Source organism: Hyperolius riggenbachi, chromosome 9 (genome assembly GCF_040937935.1).
Source record: "Hyperolius riggenbachi isolate aHypRig1 chromosome 9, aHypRig1.pri, whole genome shotgun sequence".
NCBI lineage: Eukaryota > Metazoa > Chordata > Amphibia > Anura > Hyperoliidae > Hyperolius > Hyperolius riggenbachi.
The window spans coordinates 192,175,785-192,201,107 of record NC_090654.1 but is presented as its reverse complement, the minus strand read 5'-3'; the positions used below and the strand labels follow the sequence as shown (position 1 = coordinate 192,201,107).

The 25,323-nt window shown below is 44.6% G+C and overlaps 1 protein-coding gene across 2 annotated transcripts in view; it reads right to left on the bottom strand.

The window, feature by feature from the left end:
• The window catches only part of LOC137532857 (monocarboxylate transporter 2-like), a 91,827-nt gene that overhangs the window by 60,409 nt on the left and 6,095 nt on the right, over window positions 1-25,323 (bottom strand). The window contains exons 1-2 of one of the 2 annotated variants that reach the window (XM_068253827.1): window positions 14,994-15,063; window positions 8,590-8,829 (exon numbers count right to left, since the gene is read on the bottom strand). In XM_068253827.1, coding sequence (XP_068109928.1) covers window positions 8,590-8,800 — 211 coding nt within the window. In that variant the 5' untranslated portion in view covers window positions 8,801-8,829; window positions 14,994-15,063. Of the gene's footprint in view, window positions 1-8,589; window positions 8,830-14,993; window positions 15,064-25,323 lie in introns of those variants that run through there. The other variant, XM_068253826.1, reaches the window with a different exon arrangement.

Here is a 25,323-nt window from a genome sequence, read left to right as displayed (position 1 = left end):
TGTTGCTGAGTCATTACTTACCATCCCCACCAATCAGAATACGGGAGAGGACGCAGCCTAGATGCTACTCAAACTCAACAATGGAGGGAGCTGGTTTGAGATGGTTTGGACAGCAAGTGCTATATGATCGACCTGCGGCGGAACTTTAAGAATAGACAAAGTGATTCCTGGCCACTGCTATGGAGCTTTATGCTTCAGGTGGTGACAAATATATGGCACAGTTTTACTACATTAACAAATTATATAGACCTCACCTTCATAGCCTTATTAATAGGGCCAGAACACACTTGCATGCTCCGGTCCACTTCAGTGCTGATTTCAGCTACACATACACATTACTGAAATCAGAACAGAAGCATGCAGATGTGTTCAGGCCCTAACTTCTCTGTCATCCACACAGTCTGGGAAGGAAAAGTTGGCAAGTGTTCGGCTCAACCCCCTAACCAATACCAAATTGCATTATAATTCATGTCAGTCCACAGCCTTCATGTGAGTTGAGCCAAGGTTCTTTTGTTTTTGCAGAATATCGGATTCAAACCATCACACACCTCTACACGTGGTGATGGGTGGAGTTCTTTAAAGTGGATCCGAGATGGACTTTTACACATTGTATAATTGTGTTCCTTTCCTATTGTTTATAGGGCATTCCTCAAGCCAAATACTTTTTTGCTTTTGTTTTAATACTCTAATTCCCTATAAACTACAATTTATGGTTTAGAAAGAGATTGTAACGAGTGCACACTAACATATAACTGCCCAAACATTCACAGCGGTGGTGCAACATCCAGAGATGTATGAATAGTATGTCCAATAATTCCAAGAGGGAGAAAGGTTCCAGGAGCAGCTCACCAGCAGTTAAAACAAACTTTTAATCCAGTTTCATTAAAAAGTATGCAAAGCAGCAGTAAAAAATAATTGACACAAAAATAGCAATACTTATCAGGCACATGTAGGTATAGAGGTGCAGAGGAATAGTCGACGGCCGTTTCGCCCCCAAATAAGGACTTTCTCGAGACTGACCGCCTATAAACTACACAAGCCTCGCCCACAGGTTTTCAGAGAGCCAAGGCACTTTCAGACAGTAGCAAGGGCTCATGGGAGCTCAGTCTGGGCAGGAGGAAGGGGAGGTATTACTAGCCAGAGATTTCAGGGGCAGAGGGGAGGAGGGGGGGGGGGGGGATTAGTTTTTTCTTGCTCAAGATGCAGATAAGCCTGCCTCTGTGTAATGATTACAAACAACATGGCTGCTGTCATTGTATCACAGGAATAATCAATCATATTCTGTTAAAACTGTTTGCAGCTAGATTTGCTGTGTAAACTATTTAAACTTTAGGTAACAGACAAGTTACTTGTTATAGTTAGTTTTTCATCTCAGATCCGCTTTAAAGCTCATTTTCAGGCAGAAAGGCCTAGTGCACACCAGAGCGGTTCTGCTGCGGTTTGCGATCCGCTTGCGGCTGCGGATACGCTTGGGTAATGTATTTTAATGGGCTGGTGCACACCAGAGCGGGAGGCGTTTTGCAGAAACGCATACCTTTGGGCTGCTGCAGATTTTGGATTGCGGATGCGTTTCTGCCTCAATGTTAAGTATAGGAAAACCGCAAACAGCTCTGAAAAATGGCACTGCAGAGCGGTTTGCCAGGCGTTTTTTGTTACAGTAGCTGTTCAGTAACAGCTTTACTGTAACAATACATGAAATCTACTACACCAAAAACGCTTCACAAAACCGCAAAATGCTAGCTGAAACGCTACAGAAAAATAACAAAAAGAGTTTCAAAATCTGCTAGCATTTTGCAGATCTGCTAGCGGGTTTTGGTGTGCACCAGGCCAAAGTGTGTATAAGCCACTTGATTAGCTGGCATCAGTCAACCACTTAAGTGGTTTGAGACGGTATATCTACATTCTGCCCATTGATGAATAATTGTCTATTGAAGCCGACACCCGCCACTCGCTCCTGTGTGCATTCTCGCAGCCACCAATCGTTAGTGGGGAGATGATACTAGGAGAATGGGAGAGTTGAATAAGTACCCTTTCTCTGTTAAAGAGAACTCAAGGTGGGTTCTAACAATGCTATCAGTACACAGAGGCTGGGTCTGCTTATACTGCCCAGCCTCTGTTGCTATCTCGATCCCCCCCTAAGTTCCCCCTGCGCTCTGCTATGCCCCCATAACTCATCAGTCGAGTTAGCGACACACAGCGTGTCGCAGCCGGCTGTTTACATCTGCAGCTGTCAGTCTCAGCACCCCCCCCCCCCCCCACACCTCCTCCATAGCTCCGGTCCCTGCCCGCGTCCCTTCCCTCCAATCAGCGGGGAGGGAAGGGTTGCGGGCGGGGACCGGAGCTATGGAGGAGGCGGGGGAGCACCGAGACTGACAGCTGCAGATGTAAATAGCCAGCTGCGACACGCTGTGTGTCGACAGCTCGGCTGATGATTTATGGGGACATAGCAGAGCGCAGGGGGAGCTTAGAGGGGGATCAAGGTAGCAACAGAGGCTGGGCAGTATAAGCAGACTAAGCCTCTGTGTGCTGATAGCATTGTTAGAACCCACCTCGGGTTCTCTTTAAGGCTTTTAATTCCCAGAGAAAGGAAAAAATACTTTGCCTCCAACATCCACCTTAGAAACTGTCCTCACAACATTGTGCAAAAAAAAAAAAATTTTGACAAGGGCTGCTACTGTGGGAGACATGCTACTCTAGGGTGGTGGGACTGTGTATATATGTTTTTTGTACTGTATACTATATATGTAAAGCACTGAGGAAGCCGTTTAGGTGAAACATGTCTAAGTGTCACTATGCAGCACTGTATATAGTTTAGCACTACTACGTATGTCTCTCATTATAGCAGTACATAGCATTGGGGGACCCATACTTCAGACACTGTGGATGGCAAATCAGTAAATTTTACTTGCCGCCTGATTGTGTCTTTGGCCCTTCACAATCAATGTTATATTTATGCAGACATTTCTCGATACCAGGGGATAGCTACACCTCTCCCTTACAAACGCTCAAGGGGTAGAGGGGGGGATCAGCAAAGACCCCATTGGTACTGATCTTTGTGAAGCACAATCGTGCACGTCTGCAGAGTGGAGCAGTGCTTTTCAGCGCTGCTAGATTTGGGCCCAGCCAGCGCCGTCATAGACTGTAATGGGAATCAGTCTATAGTGGCGCTTAGTGAGTAACGTCGGCTCCGTCAGAAGACAGAGCCGAAGTTGGTTAAAAAACACAATGATTCGGCCTCCAGCAATCGCTGGAAGCCGAATTATTTCATTCCCCCACTATCCATGGCGGCCTGGAGGGGGAATAGTAATTAAATCGGCCCAGACTTGTGCAGAAGCAGGATCAGCCATATAGCGCTGTATCCTGCGCCCAAGTCTACCGGCGCCGATTTCAAATGTACTCCTGCAGAGTGGTAAAAACTCATGACTATGAGAGCCCCACCGTATTCTATTACAGTATTTTACATTAATGTTAATAATACATTTTTATACCTAGGGCCTGTCCTTTAGGACTTTAGTTTACATATTGTATTTCCCTGGTTCTAATCTCGGCCATTGTTTGCTAAGATTACATAACCCAAATTTTTAAGACAAGATATTTTAGCTACAAAACCCCAATTGACACAAAAAGGTAATATGGACATTCATATGGCATATTGAGGGCCGTGGCAGGAGTTTGGCTTTAAATTACATTTTATTGCTTTTAGTGTGATAAATAGCACAGCTCAGCAGAGCACAACAGGGAAACCCATTGTCAGGAGTTTCATTTTTTATTATGGGCAATATTTCTTTGAAGTGGATTACCTTGTTCTGTATCCACAATTACTTCCAGCTGCGCTGACATTCTCAGTACAAGTGGCTGATCAACTGTTTCCCTTCCAGAGCTGGAGGCTTTTCACCAACTTCTCCTGCCTTTTCCAGCTCGAAGCTGCCCCAGTGTACAGAGCATCTATTAATTATTCATACTCACAAATTAATTAAGAGCTGTAAATCTGACCATGGAGGTGACAGTTTAGTCTGGCAAACTTCTGTGAGATTGCTTACTAATGAAAATGTAAGCAATTATAGAAGGACTCCAGCCTAATGAACAGGCAGAGTGTTCTAATATCAAGACAAGAGCTGAATCCAGTCAGTAGTGCTTTATTATTTGAATCTAGGTAATTCACAAACCTGAATCCATATAGTATACCTCCTATCGGATATACACAGATCACATATTAAGAACGCGCTCTGACAAAGCCAAGTATCTGGAGAATGATCTCTTTACTTCAAGCAATATAAAGGTTTTCCCTGCATCTCTTAAAGAGAACCCGAGGTGGGAATTACTAATACTATTGGGGCACAGAGGCTGGTTGTGCACACTAAGACCAGCCTCTGTTGCCCCATCGTGTGCCTCCATGTCCCCCCTGCTCGCCGCTATAGACCCCGCAGTGCTGGCGACACGCAGCGTGTCGCCAGCACAATGTTTACCTTAGCGCTGTCTGTCAGCGCCGCTCCCCCGCCTCCTCTGCATCGGCGCACCCGCCCGCGTCACTTCCCTCCTATCAGCGGGAGGGAATGGACACGGGCAGGTGCGCCGATGCGGAGGAGGCGGGGGAGCGGCGCTGACAGACAGCGCTAAGGTAAACATTGTGCTGGCGACACGCTGCGTGTCGCCAGCACTGCGGGGTCCATTGCGGCGAGCAGGGGGAACATGGAGGCACACGATGGGGCAACAGAGGCTGGTCTTAGTGTGCACAACCAGCCTCTGTGCCCCAATAGTATTAGTAATTCCCACCTCGGGTTCTCTTTAACAGATTAACTACCAACTTATTTCAACCCTTAATTTACCAAGCATTATGTGTAGAACACTTACCCCCTGCTCTTAGCAGAATATTGACTGAGAGCATTGCACTGAAGCAATTCCAGCCAGTTCCAATCAAAGTGAAAAGCTGACCCATGTGGTTTATCCTACGAAGAGGCAGCAGAAGGATAAAAAGATCTAAAACGTTTAAAAGTGAGGAGGTAGTGGTGGACTTTTCAGCAAAACAATTTATTTACATACTCCAGTAAGAGACAACGCGTTTTGCAGGAGTGACCCGATTCCACAGGCAATACCATGGAGTATATACAAAAACAGGTCTGGTACTATGCCATGCGCCTCTCATGTAAGAAAATGTTCCTTTTATTACATTTTCTTAAAAAGGTTAAAATACATCTTTTATAACAGTATAATCTCATTATAGTAAACTCATATATAGTAAATCTTCGGGTATGTAAACTAAATATCCAAGTCCCAGTCAAATATAATTTTAAGTATATGGGGGTAATGCCTGGTATAGTAAACCCAAATATAATAGAACTTCTTTTATAGTTTTTGCCCCATGCGCTATGCTGTATCCAGTTATAGTGGAAAGCGGGTGGGCGCATGCATCACATGTCAGTTGGAGACCCATGAGCTGTGGTCGTTGGCGGGCTGGCAGCTAATTTGTAGCCTGTTCACCATCTGCACACTACTCTGGGCCCGAGTGGGTTAACTATAAAGCACCAGCTGGTGAGACCACAAATGATTCTTGTGTAACCTGCTAACATAATTACTGAGCGAGTTGCCTGTCATCTGTGACTTGCTTGTGCATGGCTGCAACACTACAGTATCATCCAGGCTGCACAAAAATGTGCACAGGGGAGCACACTATAAATACTGTATCAGCATTTACTGGTGAGACATAGGCTTCCTGTGCAAGCTATTGCGTGATTATTGCATGCAAATCCCTGCATATTGAGTGCTATGCATTTTGATCTAGCTTAGGGTCATTGCACACCAAGAGTGCTTCTGAGTGCTTTTAAAAACGCTAGTGCTTTGAAAAGCGCTTGGCTAAGTATTTGAATAGGATGAGTCAAGCCTCAATGTTAAGTATAGGAAAGAGGAAAATCTCGCTGAAAAGCGTTTTTGATACAGAAGGTGTTCAGTTCCAGCTCCCGCTGTAACAAAAAATAAAAAACGCTACACCAAAACGCTCAAAAAAAAATCAAAAAAAAAAAAAATCGCTAGGCATGATTAGAAAATCGCTAGGCAAATGACTAGGACCGCTCTGAAAAAAAAAAATCACTTCAAAAAGCACTGAGCGTTTGATTAAACTAGCGCTTTTTGGTCGATTGCTGAATCTATGAAGATAAAAAAATGACTCCCAATTATTGACTGAATTAACCAGCCGGGCGGTATGGACGAGCTCAGCTCGTCCATCACCGCCGGAGGCTGCCGCTCAGGCCCTGCTGGGCCGATTTTAGTGAAATAAAAAGCAGCACACGCAGCCGGCACTTTGCCAGCCGCGTGTGCTGCCTGATCGCCGCCGCTCTGCGGCGATCCGCCGCGAGCAGCGGCGAAAGAGGGTCCTCCCAGCCGCCTGAGCCCAGCGTAGCCGGAACAAAAAGTTCCGGCCAGCGCTAAGGGCTGGATCGGAGGCGGCTGACGTCAGGACGTCGGCTGACGTCCATGACGTCACTCCGCTCGTCGCTATGGCGACGATGTAAGCAAAACAAGGAAGGCCGCTCATTGCGGCCTTCCTTGTTTATTCTGGGCGCCGGAGGCTGCATGAAATAGTATTTTTTTATTTAAAAAAAAAAAACCTCCCGCAGCTGCCCTGGCGATCTTAATAGAACGCCAGGGTGGTTAAGATACGTTACTATATAGTATACTTTATGTGCATGAACATGACAATTTCTGAAATAGTAAACTTGTGATATAGTAACCTACTTTGCCCAGTCCCTTGCAGTCTACTATTAAAGCGGATCCGAGATGAAAAACTAACTATAACAAGTAACTTGCCTGTAGTGAAGCTAGGTGTGTATTTTAGACCAGTAGTTATTGGAGCTCTGCACATCTTATGCTATTAAAACATTCAGGTATGAGTTTTTGAAAGCGCTGCCTTTCCTTTTGCTGTATGAATTGAATGTGTGTATACTAGAGGCTAGCTGCATTCACTGATCCACAATTATTCTACAAAGCTTTAGATTAGAATTAGCACACAATTTGCATCTGCTTTGCATTCAGGGCGTGTATTTAGTCCAGAGGGGCTCTGCATTGCCTCTGTAGGTTTGCAAACGGATGCGTCCATGAGCGCTGTCACCAGTCTGTATGTATGTTATAACAAGTAACTTGTCTATATATCTTATCTAAAGTTTAGATAGTTAAAGCTGGCCACTAACGGTCCAATTTCTAGCGAAAAATCGTTCGAGCGATCAGAAATTCTGATTGGACGAAAAATCGTTCACTACACCATCAACTAACCAATCATTGCTTCCTATCTATCAAGACCACCAAGAAAATCCAAATTTTCGTTCGACGAAAATTCATTCGGGCGACATTTTTTTCACTCGTTCATAATCGATTGTGTCCACCAATGGAGATTATTTACAACCAATCCGATCACAATTTCTGATCGCTCTAACGATTTTTCGCTAGAAATTGGACCGTTAGTGGCCAGCTTTACACAGTAAATCTAGCTGCAAACAGCTTCATTAGAATATGATTATTTCTTCCTGTGATACAATGACAGCAGCCATGTTGTTTGTAAACATTACACACAGGTAAGCTTATCTGCATCTTCAGTACTCAGCCTGTGAAAAAAACACGAATCCCCCCCCCCCCCCTCTACCTCTGAAATCTCTGGCTAGTAATACCTCCCCCTCCTCCTGCCCAGACTGAGCTCCCATGAGCCCTTGCTACTGTCTAAAAATGTAGAGGTTTTCTGAAAAGCTGTGGGTGAGGCTTGTTTAGTTTATAGGGAATTAGAATATTAAAACAAAAAAGTATTTGGCTTGAGGAATGCTCTATAAACAATAGGAAAGGAACACAATTATGCAATGAGTAAAAGTTCATCTTGGATCCACTTTAAGGGATTCTACTACAGTAAACAGCAAAGGTCAACAACATTGTGGTGTCCACACCAAAGGCAGTATCAGAGCTCTAAGGGCCCATTCACACTTGAGCAGGAATCGAGTGATTCCCGCTCAGCGCAAAATGCTAGCGGTTTGAAAAACGCTAACCCATGTAAGCTTATGACAGTGTTCTCATTGCCGCGTTAACCGCAAACGCGAAACATGCAGCATTTTGCCGGCGATTAGCATGCATATCACCGCTAATCGTGATCGCTCCCAAAACGCTGCAGTGTCCAGTGATTTTTCAGTGGAGCAATAACCTTTTCTAACCCACCAGTTCGAACCCAATTAGGAGTGAAACGGACCTGATGGGACACTATGTTCTAATGTACAACTTGAGTTGTGAGCTGCTGGTAATCTGCTGGAAATCAGGCTAAAACGAAAGTAGAAACTCACCTAGCCAAGAACAGCCACTAACACTAAATTAGGCCGATTAATTTTATGTGCGTGTAGGGGAGGCATAGTGCATTATGTTGACCGCATGGGTATGATTCGTGGGGGCTGCAACATATTAATGGGACTCTGACTGGCTGCTAGGAGAGGGGAAGGAATTGTCCTACAGCCACACAGTTGATAGCATTTCCCAGATGGAGATATTTGAAGGAGCGCCAAAAAAGGTCAGCAATTAGCAGCATTAAATGCATTAGAGACTGTTAGCTGTATGAAGTTAACTTACCTCCAGCATACATGCAGGCCAGCAGCAGTGAGGAGATCCAGGCAATTTCACTATAGGAGGCTCCAAAGAACTCCTGGATTTCCTTGAAGAACACAGTGACGGCTTTAGAGAAGGCATAGGCAAACCCCATCGATATGAAAGCCCCCACAACAACCACCCACCCCCAGCCTCCATCTGGGGGGGTGTAGCCCAAGTCTGCTGCTGGAGCCATTCCTTAAACTGGACTATCTTCTCATACTCCTGAAAGACAGTAAAAATAGAAAACAATATGATAAGAGGTGTGTAAAGGTACATAAGCCACAAGCTTACACTCATCTAATCCAACCATCAGGAGATGATCTCACCCTATAATAGATGACACTGTCAGTGTCTGTGTCCCACTCCTTAGCCCTTTCTATAGCAGACAGGAGTCATCTGAGCACTGAGGTTTGTGCTGCTTTCACTACCCAAAATGCCCTGAGGATCCTCATGTTGTGCCTTAATGAAGTGACAATAAAGCTACATACATATTTGGGGATAAAAGTCACCTGATATTATCTTTTGTGAATGTTTCAGATGGTAGTTTAGTAGCAATCGTTTTACTGACACACTGCTGGGCTTTCCACAATGCAGCACATTTTGTTCTGTGTGGGGAAGACAAGTAAAAGCAGCCAACTACAAGCTGTAGCAGTTGTAACAATAGAGATGTATTGCTAAGCACCTCGCGCTGTACCTGCTGAACTCCATCCTGATCATGCTGGGAGTGGGGGCTTGGTGTACAGGAGGGTCGACCTCAATGCCTATGCAGGCTCCTCCCACCAGGACCATTGTAGTCCCTTACACACCCCAATGAGTTCTGGGTCACCATGAGCTTGCTGGTTAGTCTGTGCCTCTCGGATTTACAAGCCCTACTCCATAGAGCCAAATTAATCCATGCCATGCACTGATGAGGATCAAACAATCCGAAACAGTCTGTATGCATGTTGGATTATTATGGCTCTGTACATATTAACAAGCTGACACATCATTGCATTCCAGCGGTTCTGGAGGTGTGTTTAGCTTCTAAGGGTACAATGGTTAATTTGCATATATTCAGCAGTGGTGCCTGGGAGACATCTCGAGCTCACTCCAACCTGAATTATCGCAAATTCTTTCTGTTTTAGGAAAGCAAACTTGTTTTTCCCACCAACACGTTTCACCCAATCGTGGGGTTCGTCAGGGTGTCATTCCAGCAGTACACTGAGACTGACTACAAGCACTCAGTAGAGTATTTGTGTTTATAATGATATCAATGCATAAGGGAGGAAGATGGAGCAGGAGAGGGAAGAGGCAAACAACATATTTTCTAACCTATACAGTCAGTTGTCTAAAGCAGGGATTCCCAAACTGTGTGCTGCAGCACCATGGTGGCTGACCTCTGTCCTGTCCCCATACATTGCACCTGTACTAAATATTTACTGGCAATGTTTAGCGTTACCTGTGCAAACACATTTTTTCATTTCTCCGAAATAGCTGATGAACGGCTGTTTTCTGAGACATAGGAGGATCATCTTGTGCTGTCTAGAGGCTCAGTGCTTTGGGCAAGCACAATAAAGTAGCATCCCTCCTATTGGTTTAAAATCTCCAGTGATGCACCTTGTCCTGATTGGTTAGATTGGAGTGCGAGATTGGGAGGGTCACCAACTACTTCGAGGGAGGATACTACTTCATAGGTTTCACAGGCTACTTGAAGGGGGGGAGGGGGGGGTTGCTTTGATATTGCTGTGACATACCCACAGCAATAATCTATCTGTAATTAATTTAGGACACCTAGATTTCACAGTGTGGGTGATACACATGAATGGCGAGGCACAACCACTAATTGCCTTACCTTTCACAATCATCAGATCATCAGATATGACCCAGGCAAGGGCTGCATACTTCTATGCCACCTAATAGCAAACAACGGCAAACAACAAAAACCTGTCCAGGTTTGCTGGATGACCGAATGCTGAACACACACCTCATCTTCAATTTCTCAATGGTAACATCCATTTGATAAAACAGCCGCATTTATACAAAACTGAACTGACCAGTTAGTACAGATTTTGTGACTGAGCAAGTCATTTATCTGTGGCAATGGAAAAAGTCAGCGGCGTAGCTAAGGAGCTGAGGGCCCCGATGCAAGTTTTACAATGGGGCCCCCCAAGCACTTTATACATAACAATTGATACGGCGCACCAAAACCTGCCAATGGCAACTACAGTGTCAGAGGTGCAAGAAGGGGATGGGGAACAGCTAGTTAGTGATTACCACTATTCAAAGTATCTATAGAAGTGATTATTATGAGCACAGGACCAATAGAGAGCTAATACTGCAGTTGAAGGAAGGCCTCTCGGGGCCCCTCTGGCCCAAGGGCCCCGATGCGGTCGCAACCTCTGCACCCCCTATTGCTACGCCCCTGGAAAAAGTCTACACTTGTATTGGCACACAGCCAGACAATGTTTGTCAGTTAAAACAAGACCTAGGACAAAAATCTGCTACCAGCAGACATCGCTCTGCACTGTCCATGGTCTATGTGCTTACTGGTCTATAATGTGCAGATTAAGAGCCTGATTACACTACTGTGCTTCTGTCCAATTCTGCCTGTTTTTATCTGTAATATTTATAGGTTTATGAAAAGCGTCCAGAAGCTCCTTAGTGTCGCTGTGCGTCTACAGCAAGTCTAGAGCTTGCATACAGACATGATTCTGTCTTGATGCAGAGTTATGTAAATATGGTATGCAAATCATTTCAACTTGAAAACGGACCAATCAAGTTCCAAGGTTTAAATTGATTGGTCCATTTTCAAGCCACTATATTTGCATACAGAATTTGCATAATCCTGTTGGGAGTTATTTGCATCTAATTAACCATCCCTACTTATATATTGGTACATGCTCTTGGTTTATATATTTAAAGATATTGGAAGGAAAGTGTTCAACACTTTCCTTCCAATATTTTTAAATATATAAACCAAGAGCATGTTGGAATCAATTAGTGAAAATAAAATATTGATACTGAAAAGAATACCGTACATCCTATTAGTAGTTTTACTGTAGATAGCAATATATTGCACTCTGAAGCACAGCTACTGAACACAGTGTGTTCCTGTATCCATATAAAATATGAATGTATGGTATATACATATTTAAAATGACACTTAAGCAAAAATAAACTTATGAGATAATAAAATGTATGTGCGTATTAAGGATAATTAGTAGAACATTAGTAGCATTGTTATAAAGCTTTATTTAGAACAGGGGTCTCAAACTCGCGGCCCACGGGCCATTTGCGGCCCTCGATACAATATTTTGTGGCCCTCGCCGGCAAAAGCTTCCTTATAGTTCGCTTCAGTGCTCCCAAGTAATCCGCCGCATCCCCGCCGCTAAACGAGGGCTGCAGAGCCCCCAAATCGCCCGGGGGGCAATCCGCTGGCATTTCCTGGAAGGGGCAGAGCTTTCAGCTTCAGCTCTGCCCCTCCTGACGTCAATTGCCGCCCCTTTCTGTGAATGAAGAGTGAGAGGGGCGGGCAGAGGCGCCGCGATTGTGAAATGCCTTATGCGGCCCAGCCTCATCTTGACTTTGCTTCCTGCGGCCCCCAGGTAAATTGAGTTTGAGACCCCTGATTTAGAACATTGCATCATTCTGTCGCAGCTACAGTTTAGAAACCACACTCTACATTTTGAGCAGAGCTAATGACCCTTTGAACTTTCCTGCATTAAAACCTTATCTCGAGCGGTTTCTCACTGCTTTTTGGCTGTTTAAGCTACAGCAAGTTTCCCATTATCTGGAACTCTGGCAACCAGAAGTCTCAACTAACCGCCATGCCTGAGGGGATGTTGGGGACTGTTTTTTGGTGGGTTTTCCTGTAATTTCTTAAGCGACCGGCAAGCACATGTTCGGCATCGAGCGATCCTCGATGGTGCCAGATGCTGCGGACTTTGCTGTATTTGTAAAACAGGACTCAGTTTGATTAAGGTGATCGAATAGCTCAGAGAGATTGTAAAAAAAAAAAAAAAAAAAAGAGAGAGAATAGAGGCGCCAAAAGGATAAAATGTATTTAAAAACTTTAAAATTTTCCTGGGAGGTAGTGGTGGACTTACCTCCCCGAAGTAGACATACAACTGTCAATATGCACACAGAAAAATTTATTCACATACTCCAACATACAGTGCAACGCGTTTCGCAGGTATATTCCCGCTTCTTCAGGCAATAACAGGGAGGAGTATAACAGTATTGTCTCAAGGTCACCATAAGCACCTCTGCGCTCAGCTCAGAGAAGCTCTTTAGTGTAGACGACAACTTGTTTTAATTCTCTCATGTTCTATTTGTTCTCTGTGCTACGCATCGCATATATTATCTCATAAGTTTATTTTTGCTTCAGATTTGCTTAAAGTCATTCACTGCACCATTAGTCATCTAGCTTTCAGTTTTTCAGCTATTTCATGACCAGGAGAGGAAAAGGGAGGCTGACTCTAGATTTGAATGTGATTAGGAGACCAGATGCCTTGGATTAAGAAGAATACCCCCTTCCCCCACAGTGCTTTAGACCCCATGCCCACTATGCAATCTTGCGTTATACGCCAACTCACAGAAGATACTTTGATCTCCAGTCCAGCGCAGATCAGAGCTGAGGACTCAAATGCATACAGCCGTGCATTTTAGCCAGGAATGCAAAAGCACAAGTGGGAACATCAGACATTGCAGTGTACTCACTTTGTGATGTCCCTGTATATCACACAATATACACATTGCTGAAATACACACAGCAACACATGTAGTGGGAATGAATTCATGTATTAATATATTTGTATTATAAAAAGTAATGCCACACAAGTAAACTCATATTTTAGTGACTGATGTCAATCTGTAAAGATTTAATCCAGTTTACTCAGTAAAGCTTCAGATTAGGTTGACCTGGGTTCACGTTGAACTGGCCACGTTACACAGAGATCCACATCAGCGTCTGCCATCACATGTTAGTCATAAACCCTTTCAGTAAAAACATTATGAGCCTGAATTACAGCACAGGAATGAGGTGCTTTACAATGCACCACATTTCAAAGACAGATTAGATAGATAGACAGACAGACAGACAAGGTGCATACACAGCCTTATCAGTCTGCCGACAGTGCGTACACACGCGCTACTGTCGCCTGAAAGTCCGCCCAGCGGGAGGGTCTAACGGACCCGTCGTTGGCGGCGGTAGTGCGTCTCTACGCACCGATAAATAGATAATTTCCAGCACCTTAAAGCGGATCCAAGATAAAAAACTAACTATAACAAGTAACTTGTCTATATATCTTATCTAAAGTTTAGATAGTTTACACAGAAAATCTAGCTGCAAACAGATTTCATAGAAAATGATTATTTCTTCCTGTGATACAATGACAGCAGCCATGTTTGTAAACATTACACAGAGGCAGGCTTATCTGTATCTTGAGCACTCCGCCTGTGAAAAAACCTAATCCCCCTCCTCCCCTCTGCCTCTGAAATCAATGGCTAGTAACACCTCCTCCTCCTGCCCAGCCTGAGCTCCCATGAGCCCTTGCTACTGCCAAGGCTCTCTGAAAACCTGTGGGCGTGGTTTATTTAGTTTATAGGGAATTAGAGTATTAAAACATAAACAAAAAAGTATTTGGCTTGAGGAATGCCCTATAAACAATAGGAAAGGAACACAATTATGCAATGAGTAAACGTTCACCTCGGATCCACTTTAAGCACCTTGGTCTAATTTTTGCAGCCAGGATAGTCTACTTTCCAACAACAAGAAACATACTAAAAAAGTATAACTTGCCCTGTCTAACTTTTCATACGGTACTGTGCAGAACATATGAAATATATTTATATCATAATTGACTAATTGGTCACCTGATCGGCTGCCTTAACCCATACCTCCCAACATTTTGAGATGAGAAAGAGGGACACTTAAGCCACACCCCTACTCACGCCCCCGACACACCCCTAGTCAGGCATACCGTAAACATTTTGTAGGAAAAATGTTGTTTCATAATTCAAACCACACTGATTCCTTCTATCCTGGTTCATTTCCCTTCATATTAACATTTAAAAATAAAAAATACATCAATTTAAAGTATGGGAATCAAATTCACAGTAAATTAAACACTTTTTCAGTAGAAGAAATTAATATTTTTACATAGATCTATACATGAGTCCTGAAAGAGGGAGAATGAGGAGGAAAGAGAGACAGAGGGACAGGATTCCCAAAGAGGGAATGTTCCTCCAAAGAGGGACAGTTGGGAGCTATGTTACACACAGTGGCTAAGCAACACACTTACACACATTGCCCAGACAATACACAGTGGCTAAGCAACACACACACACACACACACACACACACACACACACACACACTGTGCAGCCAGCATGCATGAAGCACGGACTCCGGGTCAGCAGTAGTCAGGCAGGATTCCATAACTTCAGGGATGGAGTCCTCTTCTCTTTCCTCTCCACGATAGTGACAGGAACACATGCTTGAGGGGCGGGGCAATTAATACACTGCCAGCAGGTTTGGATACAGCAGCTGTCAACAAGCATGCTGTTTTGTCTCTGCACCCCGGAAGTATCTTCCTAGTTAGGTGAATATCTGTAGAGCTGAGCAGTCACCGTGGGGCTCTGTAAATATAAATCTTTACTTTGTAGAGGATGCATGTCACACGGTGACATCTCTGTTCTCTGTAATCCCACTGCCGCTCTCCATCCTGAGCACTCAACCGGGGACACAGGCAGGCTGACGCGGGAGGGGGGGGGGATATCAAGCCTCCCAAACTGGGACCATCCCGACGAAATTGGGGCGGTTGCGGGGTATGCTTAACACACTAAGCAGCTTTCTTCTCTGTGGCACTTCCTTCCTTATATAACAAGTGCAATGTAATGCTCCTCACAGAGGGCTGGTGCACACCAGAGTGGTTCTGATGCGTTTTTTAAAACACTTGTGGGGGAAAACCACTTGGCTAATGAAAGTGAGTGGGATGGTGCACACCAGAGCGGTTTGTTTTTTTCCACAAACGCAAACTCGGGGGCTGCAGCATTTATTAGATTTCTGAGGCGTTTCTGCCTCAATGTAAAGTATAGGAAAGTGGAAAACCGCTCTGGAAAACGCTAGATCAGAGCGGTTTTCCAAGCGTTTTTGTTACAGAAGCTGTTCAGTAACAGCTTTACTGTAACAATATTTGTAATCTGCTACACAAAAACGCTCCAAAAAACACTAGGCATGTTTAAACATGCCTAGAGTCGCTCTGAAATCTGCTTCAAAAATCTCTTGCATTTTGCAGATCTGGTTTTTGGTGTGCACTGGCCGTTAATGAGATCTTAAGGTAACCATACACTGGTCGATTTCTGCCATCGATATACCATCTGATCTAAGCCATACGGTCTGATCGAATCGGGTAGAGATCGATGCAACAGGAAGCATGATCGATGTCCAGACAGAAAATCTAGGTCGATTGGCTGTTGGCAGCAGATCGATGGCCCATAGTGTTGCATTGGATTGAACAGTGCAGCACTGCATTTTGATCAATTTTCAATAGATTTCATTCTGAAATCTATTGGAAATCTGTATAAGTATGTGGCACACGTCAGATAGATTCCTGTCAGATTCGACCTGACAGGAATCTAACTGATGGTCGAATCTGCTGCAAATCTATAAGTGTATGGGTATTTTTAGCAGCTCCTGGTTCAAATAGCTGAAATGGCTGCCATGTTTGAGAAGTTAACCCCCCTGCTCCCTTTTCACCGCCATTATCCAGGCTTGGTGTGAAATTCATCAAGTGTGACAAATATTATCTGTTTGAAGCACAGTCAGGAAGACTCATCTCCCTCCCTGATGCTTAAAGTGAAGGTTCAGGGAGGGTGGGTAAAAAATAAAAATCAATTTCCACTTACCTGGGGCTTCCTCCAGCCCGTGGCAGGCAGGAGGTGCCCTCGCCGCCGCTCCGCAGGCTCCCGGTGGTCTCCGGTGGCCGACCCGACCTGGCCAGGCGGGCTGCCAGGTCGGGCTCTTCTGCGCTCCAAGGCCCGGAACTTCTGCGTCCCACCTACTGCGCATGCGCAGTAGAGCCCGGAGGACGTCCGATGACGTCAGAGCGCCGGCGTGGGACGCAGAAGTTCCGGGCCTTGGAGCGCAGAAGAGCCCGACCTGGCAGCCGGCCTGGCCAGGTCGGGTCGGCCACCGGAGACCACCGGGAGCCTGCGGAGCGGCGGCGAGGGCACCTCCTGCCTGCCACGGGCTGGAGGAAGCCCCAGGTAAGTGGAAATTGATTTTTATTTTTTACCCACCCTCCCTGAACCTTCCCTTTAATGGGTTTGTTTGACCTAAGCTTTTGGGCAATTAAGTACAGCTCTACTGTATGCGACCGTAACGGGGCATTAAGTTGCTTTGCAACTTTTTTGGGGCATTGTTGTGATTTGCATTGCGACTTTAACGTCGCATCAAACCGCAACGTCCAACTGTGAAAGAGGCCTTAAATGTAAAAAAAAAAAAAAATATGAGGTAAAGTGAATTTTTTTTAATAATGAACCACATTTTTTAGCATGCATTGTTAATTTCCTATTGAGTTGCCCTTGGAAGTAACTAAAAATTATGCTCGGTTCCCTTTAAATAAATGTAACGTTATACCGATTTCTCTTGTATAACAAGTGCAGCACTATGCCCACCAAACAAGTGTACTTTTCTCTAAAGGAACAACATCTTTGACCCCCTACAATCTGGCTTCAAGAAGCACCACAGCTGTGAAACAGCCCTTGAATAGATTTCCAATGACCTGCTCATGGCCAGAGACAGAAGTGAGTGTTCCATCCTGATACTGCTTGATCTCTCAGCGGCTCTGTAGAATACTAGTAGGCCTAAGCCTGTTACAATAAAGGGCTCTAGGCCTCCCTCACAACCATACTCCCTTCCCGCCCTTGTCACCGCTGCCGCATATCAGAGCACGTGCACACATCGCCGGTGTGCACCTACCTGCCCCCTGGCCCCATCCTCCACCTGTCCCAACAGCTGCTCGCGTGCCACGCATGCGCAGTAGCGCAAAGGCACGGACACAGGGACAGGAGAGGACGCAGGGACACAGGGTTTATTCTATAGGATAATACTGCTTAAAGCGGACACAAATCAAACATTTTTTTAATTCAAAAAATTTAGTTACATCATTCTGACACATACAAAGATAAATAAACACTCCTTCAAGCCTATGAGCATTTCAGTGCATGCTTTTCACCCTCCTCTTTTCATTACTAGGGTTATACAGGTGGCAGCCATTAGCAATTCCTCCTTTGCCGGACACCACCTACTCCACCAGTTTGCTGGATTCTGTCCCGGCAATATGAAAGGAAGGGAGGGGTTCCTCCAATAAATGTAAAATATTTTATATTTATTTGTCATCATGCAGCTGAAAAGAGGCTTTTATTATTATAATTTAGAAAATAGATTTTATTTCTGAAATCTTGTCTTTTTAATTTTGGTCCACTTTAACAGGCTACAAGAGTACTGTGGCATTGATAGTTTAGTCCTCCAATGGTTCTCTCCTCTTTCCTGACTGGCAGACCACAAAGGGCAGCCTTGGGGCCTTTCCAGCCCAACCCAGTACTACTAAAATACGGTGTGCCCCAGGGCTCTATACTATGTCATTTGTTGTTCACCATATACATTCTGCCACTTGGAAAAATCAGACCAAAAACACGGTCGGACATACCACTGCTATGCTAATGACACCAAGCTATATTTTTCATTCAAACCCGACATGACAGATCCCATCCCAAAAATAAAACACATGCTTTAGCTGAGCTTTGGAATGCATGAATGACAACTGGCTTAAACTAATAACAGATAAAACTGAGGCTCTTGTCATCGGAGGTCAGCGCCAAACAGCAAAGCAGCTCCAGACACAGTCAAGACCATTGAGGGTAGGAAACTCAGACCTTACTACCTCCAACACTGTGTGCAGCTTGGGTTTACTAATTGATGGGGAATTCAACTTCAGGAATCAAATCTCAGCTGTGGTGAAACATTCCATATTTCACCTCAGGAATATTGCAAAAATGAAGCACCTTATTCCTTCAGGGGATCTTCTAGCCCTAGATGCCTTTATCACATGACGGCTGGACTATTGCAAATCCCTCTATGCAGGACTTCCAAATAAAGACCTACACCACCTGCAGCAAGTACAGAATGCTGCCGCAAGACTGTAAACAAGTTAACCTCGCCATTGCCACACAACACTAATTCTTAGCTCACCATATTAGCTGCCCATTAAATGGAGAATCCTTTCCAAAATTGACATGCTAACATTCAAATCCTGATACAACCTAAGCCCCGGATGCCTGAAGGATTTGTTGCAACTGTGTAACAACCTCCGATCAAAAAGATCCAAATTTGTGGATCAGGGCAGAATAAATAATTTGGTCGTAATAAAATCTGGTCATTAGCAGGTTCACGCATTAATTCAACACACAAACAAAGAAGGACACTGCACTCAAGAGCTGTATGGAGCAACAAGCTGTTTTGGAGCAGATTCAACCGTGTAATTATTTATTTAACAGAAACTAAGCCAAAATGGAGAAACAATGTGTGAAAAGCTGAGTACCCCACACAAATCAATAGTGTGTAGAAGTAATAATTTCCTGAGAGGCTTTATCAGTCTGCCACATAGTTGTGGAGGAACTTTGGCACACAATTATTTACATTGCTTTAGTTCATTGAGGTTTAACCCCCCTAGCTCGTCCAGAGACGCCGGAGGTGACTGCTCAGGCCCCGCTGGGCCGATTTGAATAATTTTTTTTTTTAAACACGCAGCAAGCATTTTGCTATTTTACGTTTGAATCTACTTTGTAAGTTTTAACTGTTTTATTGTTTTTGCTCAATGGCACGTTCATTGAAGTATGCTAGAGCTAAAATTTATAAACTATTGAACCTTTTTTCTCTTTCCTGCTCTCAGAAGCCATTTTCTGCTAGGAAAGTTTTTTATAGTTGGAAATTCTTATCAGTGAGGTTCACACTGTAGTCACTTCCTGTCTGAGTCAGGACTGAGTCAGCCACTTACATATCTGATATTTAACGCTTTCAGGCATAGAAAGAAGAAAATGACCCTAGCTTAGTAATTTGTGTGCTAGGCACTGTACATACCCATGTCTATCTCATCATGTCACATGTCACCTCAGGTATCCTTTAAGAATATGTGTTTATTTACAGCTCTCTTCAGGTCCCACCACCACTGCATTCAGATCGGGTTGAGGTCAGGGATTTAACTGAGCAGCACTTTACTTCTTTTCTGTCTCAGCCATACTTATTATTTTAATTAAGTATTTATTTAGCACCAACATCTTCTGCAGCAATGTAAAGAGCATATGGTCTTGTCGCTTAACTGTCCCTCAGAGGAACTCACAATTTAATCCCTACCATAGCCATACGTATTTCATGTAGTATCATGGTCTAGGGCCAATTTAGGGGAAGTCAATTAACTTCTCTGTATGTGTCTGGGGCATGGAAGGAAACCCACGCAGACACCGGGAGAACATACAAACTCCATGCAGCGAATGCCCTGGCTGGGATTAAAACTGAGGACCAAGACTGTTATCCACTACAGCACCGTGCTGCTACTTATAGAAGGGTATTTTTTTATGGTAGCTATCAGTGCTTTGATCACCAAAACTTCTCTAAGTAGTAATCTGTAGCTACAACCATATTAAAGCAGTGGCTGGATAGTGTAATGGTTTAGGGCCCTGACTCTGACACAGGAGACCTGGGTTCAAATCTTGGCTCGTCCAGTTCAGTAAGCCAGCACCTATTCAGTAGAAGACCTTGGGGAAGACTCCCCAACACTGCTAATGCCTATTGAGCGCTGCCTAGTGACTTCAGCTCTGGCGCTTTGAGTCTGCTAAGAGAAAAGGAGTAGTGTCCCCCAGCTGCAACCAATAATTCTTGGCAAAAGTGGGAAATAGGGTGTTTGAAAAAACATTTGCAACCTATGGCATTCACAATAAGGCAGATGGGCAGCTAACAGGCAGTGAATTCAAAGGGGCCCCCATGGAGTCACATCTGACCACTTTGCTCAGATGTGACATGTTGCGGCTCTCTCTGTACAGCTGAGTAACACCACCATGTGTCAAGCACTGACACTCGTGGTGTTACAACCGCAGCCATTCGGCTGCATTTTAATTGTATCCAAATGGAGCTTGTGGGAGGCAGGCGGGAGGCTGAACTACTCGTCAAGCGCACAGTTCAGTAACCCATCTGAAAGAGGCCTAAATGTGGTGAATGCTATTTTGAGGTCTATATAATATCACAATGACCACCACTTTATAAACGGTTTCTAGCACCAATCGAGGGAAACAAGCAAGACTTGTAAAAGTGAAATCACCTAAGCTGAATGGTAGTTTTATACATGTGGAAATCTGCAGAACTCTAGAACAGTGCTGTTATTTATGGAGATTGCCACATTTATAAATATATCCTATTATTTCAAAGGAAAAGACTGAATATTGCTACTTATGTATCTTATTTCTGGCACAGGTGCACAAGTGTTGGGTTTCATTGGGTGCCTGGAGTCAGACCTTAAAAAGAGAATCTGTACTCTAAAATTCTTACAAGAAAAAGCATACCATTCTATTCATTATGTTCTCCTGGGCCCCTCACTGCTGTTTCTGCCACTCTCTGCTGCAATCCTGGCTTGTAATTGCCAGTTTTAGGCAGTGTTTACAAACAAAAGACATGGCATGTGAAAGGCTGAGAGGAGCTCAGTCTGTGACTCACACAGAGCCTGCAGGGGGTCTGGAGAGGGTGTGTATAGCTTATATCCTATCACAAGAAGAGCAGCACATTCCTGAGTGCCTGAGCCCGACAAAGCCGTCAGAGGAAAGAAGATTAGATTATATAACAGAGATAATACAGCCACTGTGAAACTAGGAAAGGCTGCAGTAAGACAGACCACATTAGAACAGGTATAGGAACTTACAGGATAGAAGAAATAAGGTTGAACATTTTGTTACAGAGTCTCTTTGGCCTGGTGCACACCAAAACCCGCTAGCAGATCCACAAAATGCTAGCAGATTTCGAAACGCTTTTTCTTCTTTTTCTGTAGCGTTTCAGCTAGCAAGCGGCTGCAGAAACGCTAAAAAAGCCGCTCGGTGTGCACCAGCCCTTTAAGTGCATGAGATTTACTTTATCATTGTGAGCAGTGGAGAACTCTGCCCTATGATGACAGAGCAGGATCTCAAACACAGCACTGTTTGCTTTTATGGAAAGCAATATTGTTTCACCTAACACAGCTGTGTTTAGTGAGATCAGCACAAAGGCTCCTAGTTCTAGGAATCAGAATCAAATCCAGGATCATGAAACACCTCGTACCAATTCTTGATTGAAACTGCAGGGTTTTTTAATGTAGTGTTTCCTGAAGGCAGTATCTTAAAGCAAGCCTGAACTGAAAAGTCAAAATAAATATACACACGTCATACTTACCTCCCATGTAGCCTACTCCTCAATCTCTTTCTCCTCTCCTGCATCCTGTTTGCCCACTGTGATCAATGCAATTCTCCATCTTACATTTTGAAAATTGCCAGTATCCCATAACAGCTTCCTGGTCAGCGCACAGTTAAACTGTAATATTGACCACTTGAGACATAGGGAAACATGGACATTACCTTGCTCATCAGTTGTCCCTTCAGTTACAACTGGCAGCAATTAATATATAACTGATAGCAACTAATATATATTAAAGTTCTGAGAAAATCTTGTAAAAGAAATGGAAGGAATCATTGTTAGAAGAAATTACAGAGCTTCTGAGAGGAACTGATGGTGAGGAAAGTATGTAATATTCATTTGCAGTTACATCTGGTGTTTATTTTAAATTATTTTACTCGGTTCAGGTTCACTTTAAAAATAAAGCTGAAATTTCAAGCTACATACACATGCTAGTTTTTCAGGACCCAACGTGATCATTCATTATTTCAACAATCTTGCATGTGTAGATGTAATGATCTGGAGGTGATTTCCACAGTCAGTGCACACCAAGTGCGCTGAAGCAGAGTACCCAGTATATATTAGTAGAGGGGAATTCCAACCAGCAGGTGGAGCTATGGAGTACAGAGGAACAAGTCCTCTGCACACCCACAGATGTCAATAGAAATTGCACGATGAAGCAACACTGGGAATTGTAAACAAGGTAGCAACTCAAAAGAGAGCAAGAAAAGAGACAGACTATATGAATGTCTACCAATCTAGTCGCCACCCGGCGACGGCAGACACAGAACAGACCAGAGAGAGAAAGCCAATTGCAAGAGAGGCGATTGCTATCAGCAACACAAGACTGAGAAAAGACAGAACATGAATAGAGTAAAGGAAAACACAGCAAACAACCACAATCCGGACGCCAAGGAAAATAACAAATGAAATAACTAAACGCGGTCACCGCACGTTATGCGCAACAGTGACACGAGCGTTAATAGCACAGTCACTGCACGTTAAGCGCAACAGTGCCAAAACGTACCAACCCTGACTAAGGAGTGAACACGGAAAACAAAGACAAACAGGTAGCGAGAACGCTTGCTAATCGGTTGCCTAACACCAGACAACAGCAAGCGTTTGTTCCAAACAAAACAGACAGAAGGAGTAACCAGTAGCAACCGCTGCCAAGGTTATACTCCAAGACACAGACAAGCAAGATCCACCACCTCTAGAGCTAGGGCGAATGCAATCTAGGAACAGGACTGAGTGATTCACTATCAGCCACCGCAGGAGATAGTGCAATCGCAAGGACAGGACAAGACAAGACAAGACTAGGCAGTACAATTAATACACAACACTGACTGCACTAGTAGGAGTGCAAAATGCACTCCCCAAGAATTAACTACGCTAGAATATTTTAGCAACAAGATACCAAGAGGCTGAGGCCACCGGCGTACCTACCGGGGATGCGACCCCCTCAGCCGCAGGGGGGCCCGGGGCTGCTCTGGGGCCCGCTCACTGTGCGCAGGGGGAGCGCTGCTCTGGACCCCCCAGCAAGGTGCTCAACTGGCCGCAGCGTCTAATAGACGCTGCGCCAGTTCATTCCCCGCAGCCCCGCTCCACTAGCCTGCATAGTCTCCGGCAGGCAGAGCAGGGCTACGGCAAGATGGCTGCCGAAGAAGCCCTACACTGGAGACTATTTGTGTCTCTAGTACAGGGCTTCGGCAGCCATCTTGCCGTAGCCCTGCACTCTGCCTGTCAGCGCGGGAGATGTGCTGCAGGAGGACTCGGGGAGCTGCGAGCCAGATGCCGGGAGAGGAGAAGACTTCTGTCAGATAAGTGAATTGTTTTTTTTTCACAGGTGCATTTTTTTTTCTAGTGTCTGCTGCCTACATTGTAATTTTCTGGTGTCTGCTGCCCACATTGCGATTTTCTGGTGTCTGCTGCCCACATTGCGATTTTCTGGTGCCTGCTGCCCACATTGCGATTTTCAGGTGCCTGCTGCCCACATTACGATTTTCAGGTGCCTGCTGCCCACATTACGATTTTCTGGTGTATGCTGCCCACATTGCGATTTTCTGGTGTCTGCTGCCCACATTGCGATTTTCAGGTGTCTGCTGCCCATATTATGATTTTCTGGTGTCTGCTGCCCACATTACGATTTTCAGGTGCCTGCTGCCCACATTATGATTTTCTGGTGTCTGCTGCCCACATTGCGATTTTCTGGTGTCTGCTGCCCACATTGCGATTTTCTGGTGTCTGCTGCCCACATTACGATTTTCTGGCCCACATTACGATTTTCTGGTGAACACTGCCCACGTTACGATTGTCTGGTGAATGCTGTCCATGTTACAATTTTCTGGTGAACGCTGCCCACATTACGATTTTCTGGTGAACTCTGCCCACATTACGATTTTCTGTCCCACATTACGATATTCTGGTGAACGCTGCCCACATTACGATTGTCTGGTGAATGCTGTCCACGTTACAATTTTCTGGTGACTGCTGCTCACGTTACGATTTTCTGGTGACTGGTGCCCACATTACGATTTTCTGGCGAACTCTGCCCACATTACGATTTTCTGGTGAACTCTGCCCACATTATGATTTTCTAAAGGCCCACATTACGATTTTCTGGCCCACATTACAATTGTCTGGTAAAATGCTGCCCACTTTACAATTAATTTACAGTGAAAAGCTGCCCCATTATGATTATTTGGCACCTATGGGGGGGGCCCCATCCAAATATTCGCAGGGGGGCCCAGTGATTTCTAGTTACGCCCCTGGCTGAGGCTCTAAGATTAGTCTCACTAAACAGAAACTATGACGATCAAGGAATTCTGGGAGGAAGTGACATTTATACTGAAAACCTTCAAAGGAAGCAGACAAGCAGATTGCAAGATGAGTGGATGCAAATCAGTCCCTACAGCAGCAAGCCTCCCGAATCTTGCAAACTGACAAAAAGGCCTCTTTTCCCTGGACTGAACTATGCAATCTGCATAGGAAATCAACAAACTGTCCAGGGAATCAAGGCCAGCAGAGCGGATTATGACAGTAGACATGTTCCTGATGTAGAGGGCCTCCTACAGCGATCCACAAAACTCACTCAACCACTACTGTAGCTTCAACTGCTACTTGTACCTGCTTTTCCTCCTCCCTCCCCTCGCCACAGAATGAGCTGCTTAGATGTCTGCCAAGAGGCACATTTGTACACAGCTTTAAAGATTCATAAACACATAATACTTATTACTAAAATGACTGATTGTTTTGGGTGATAG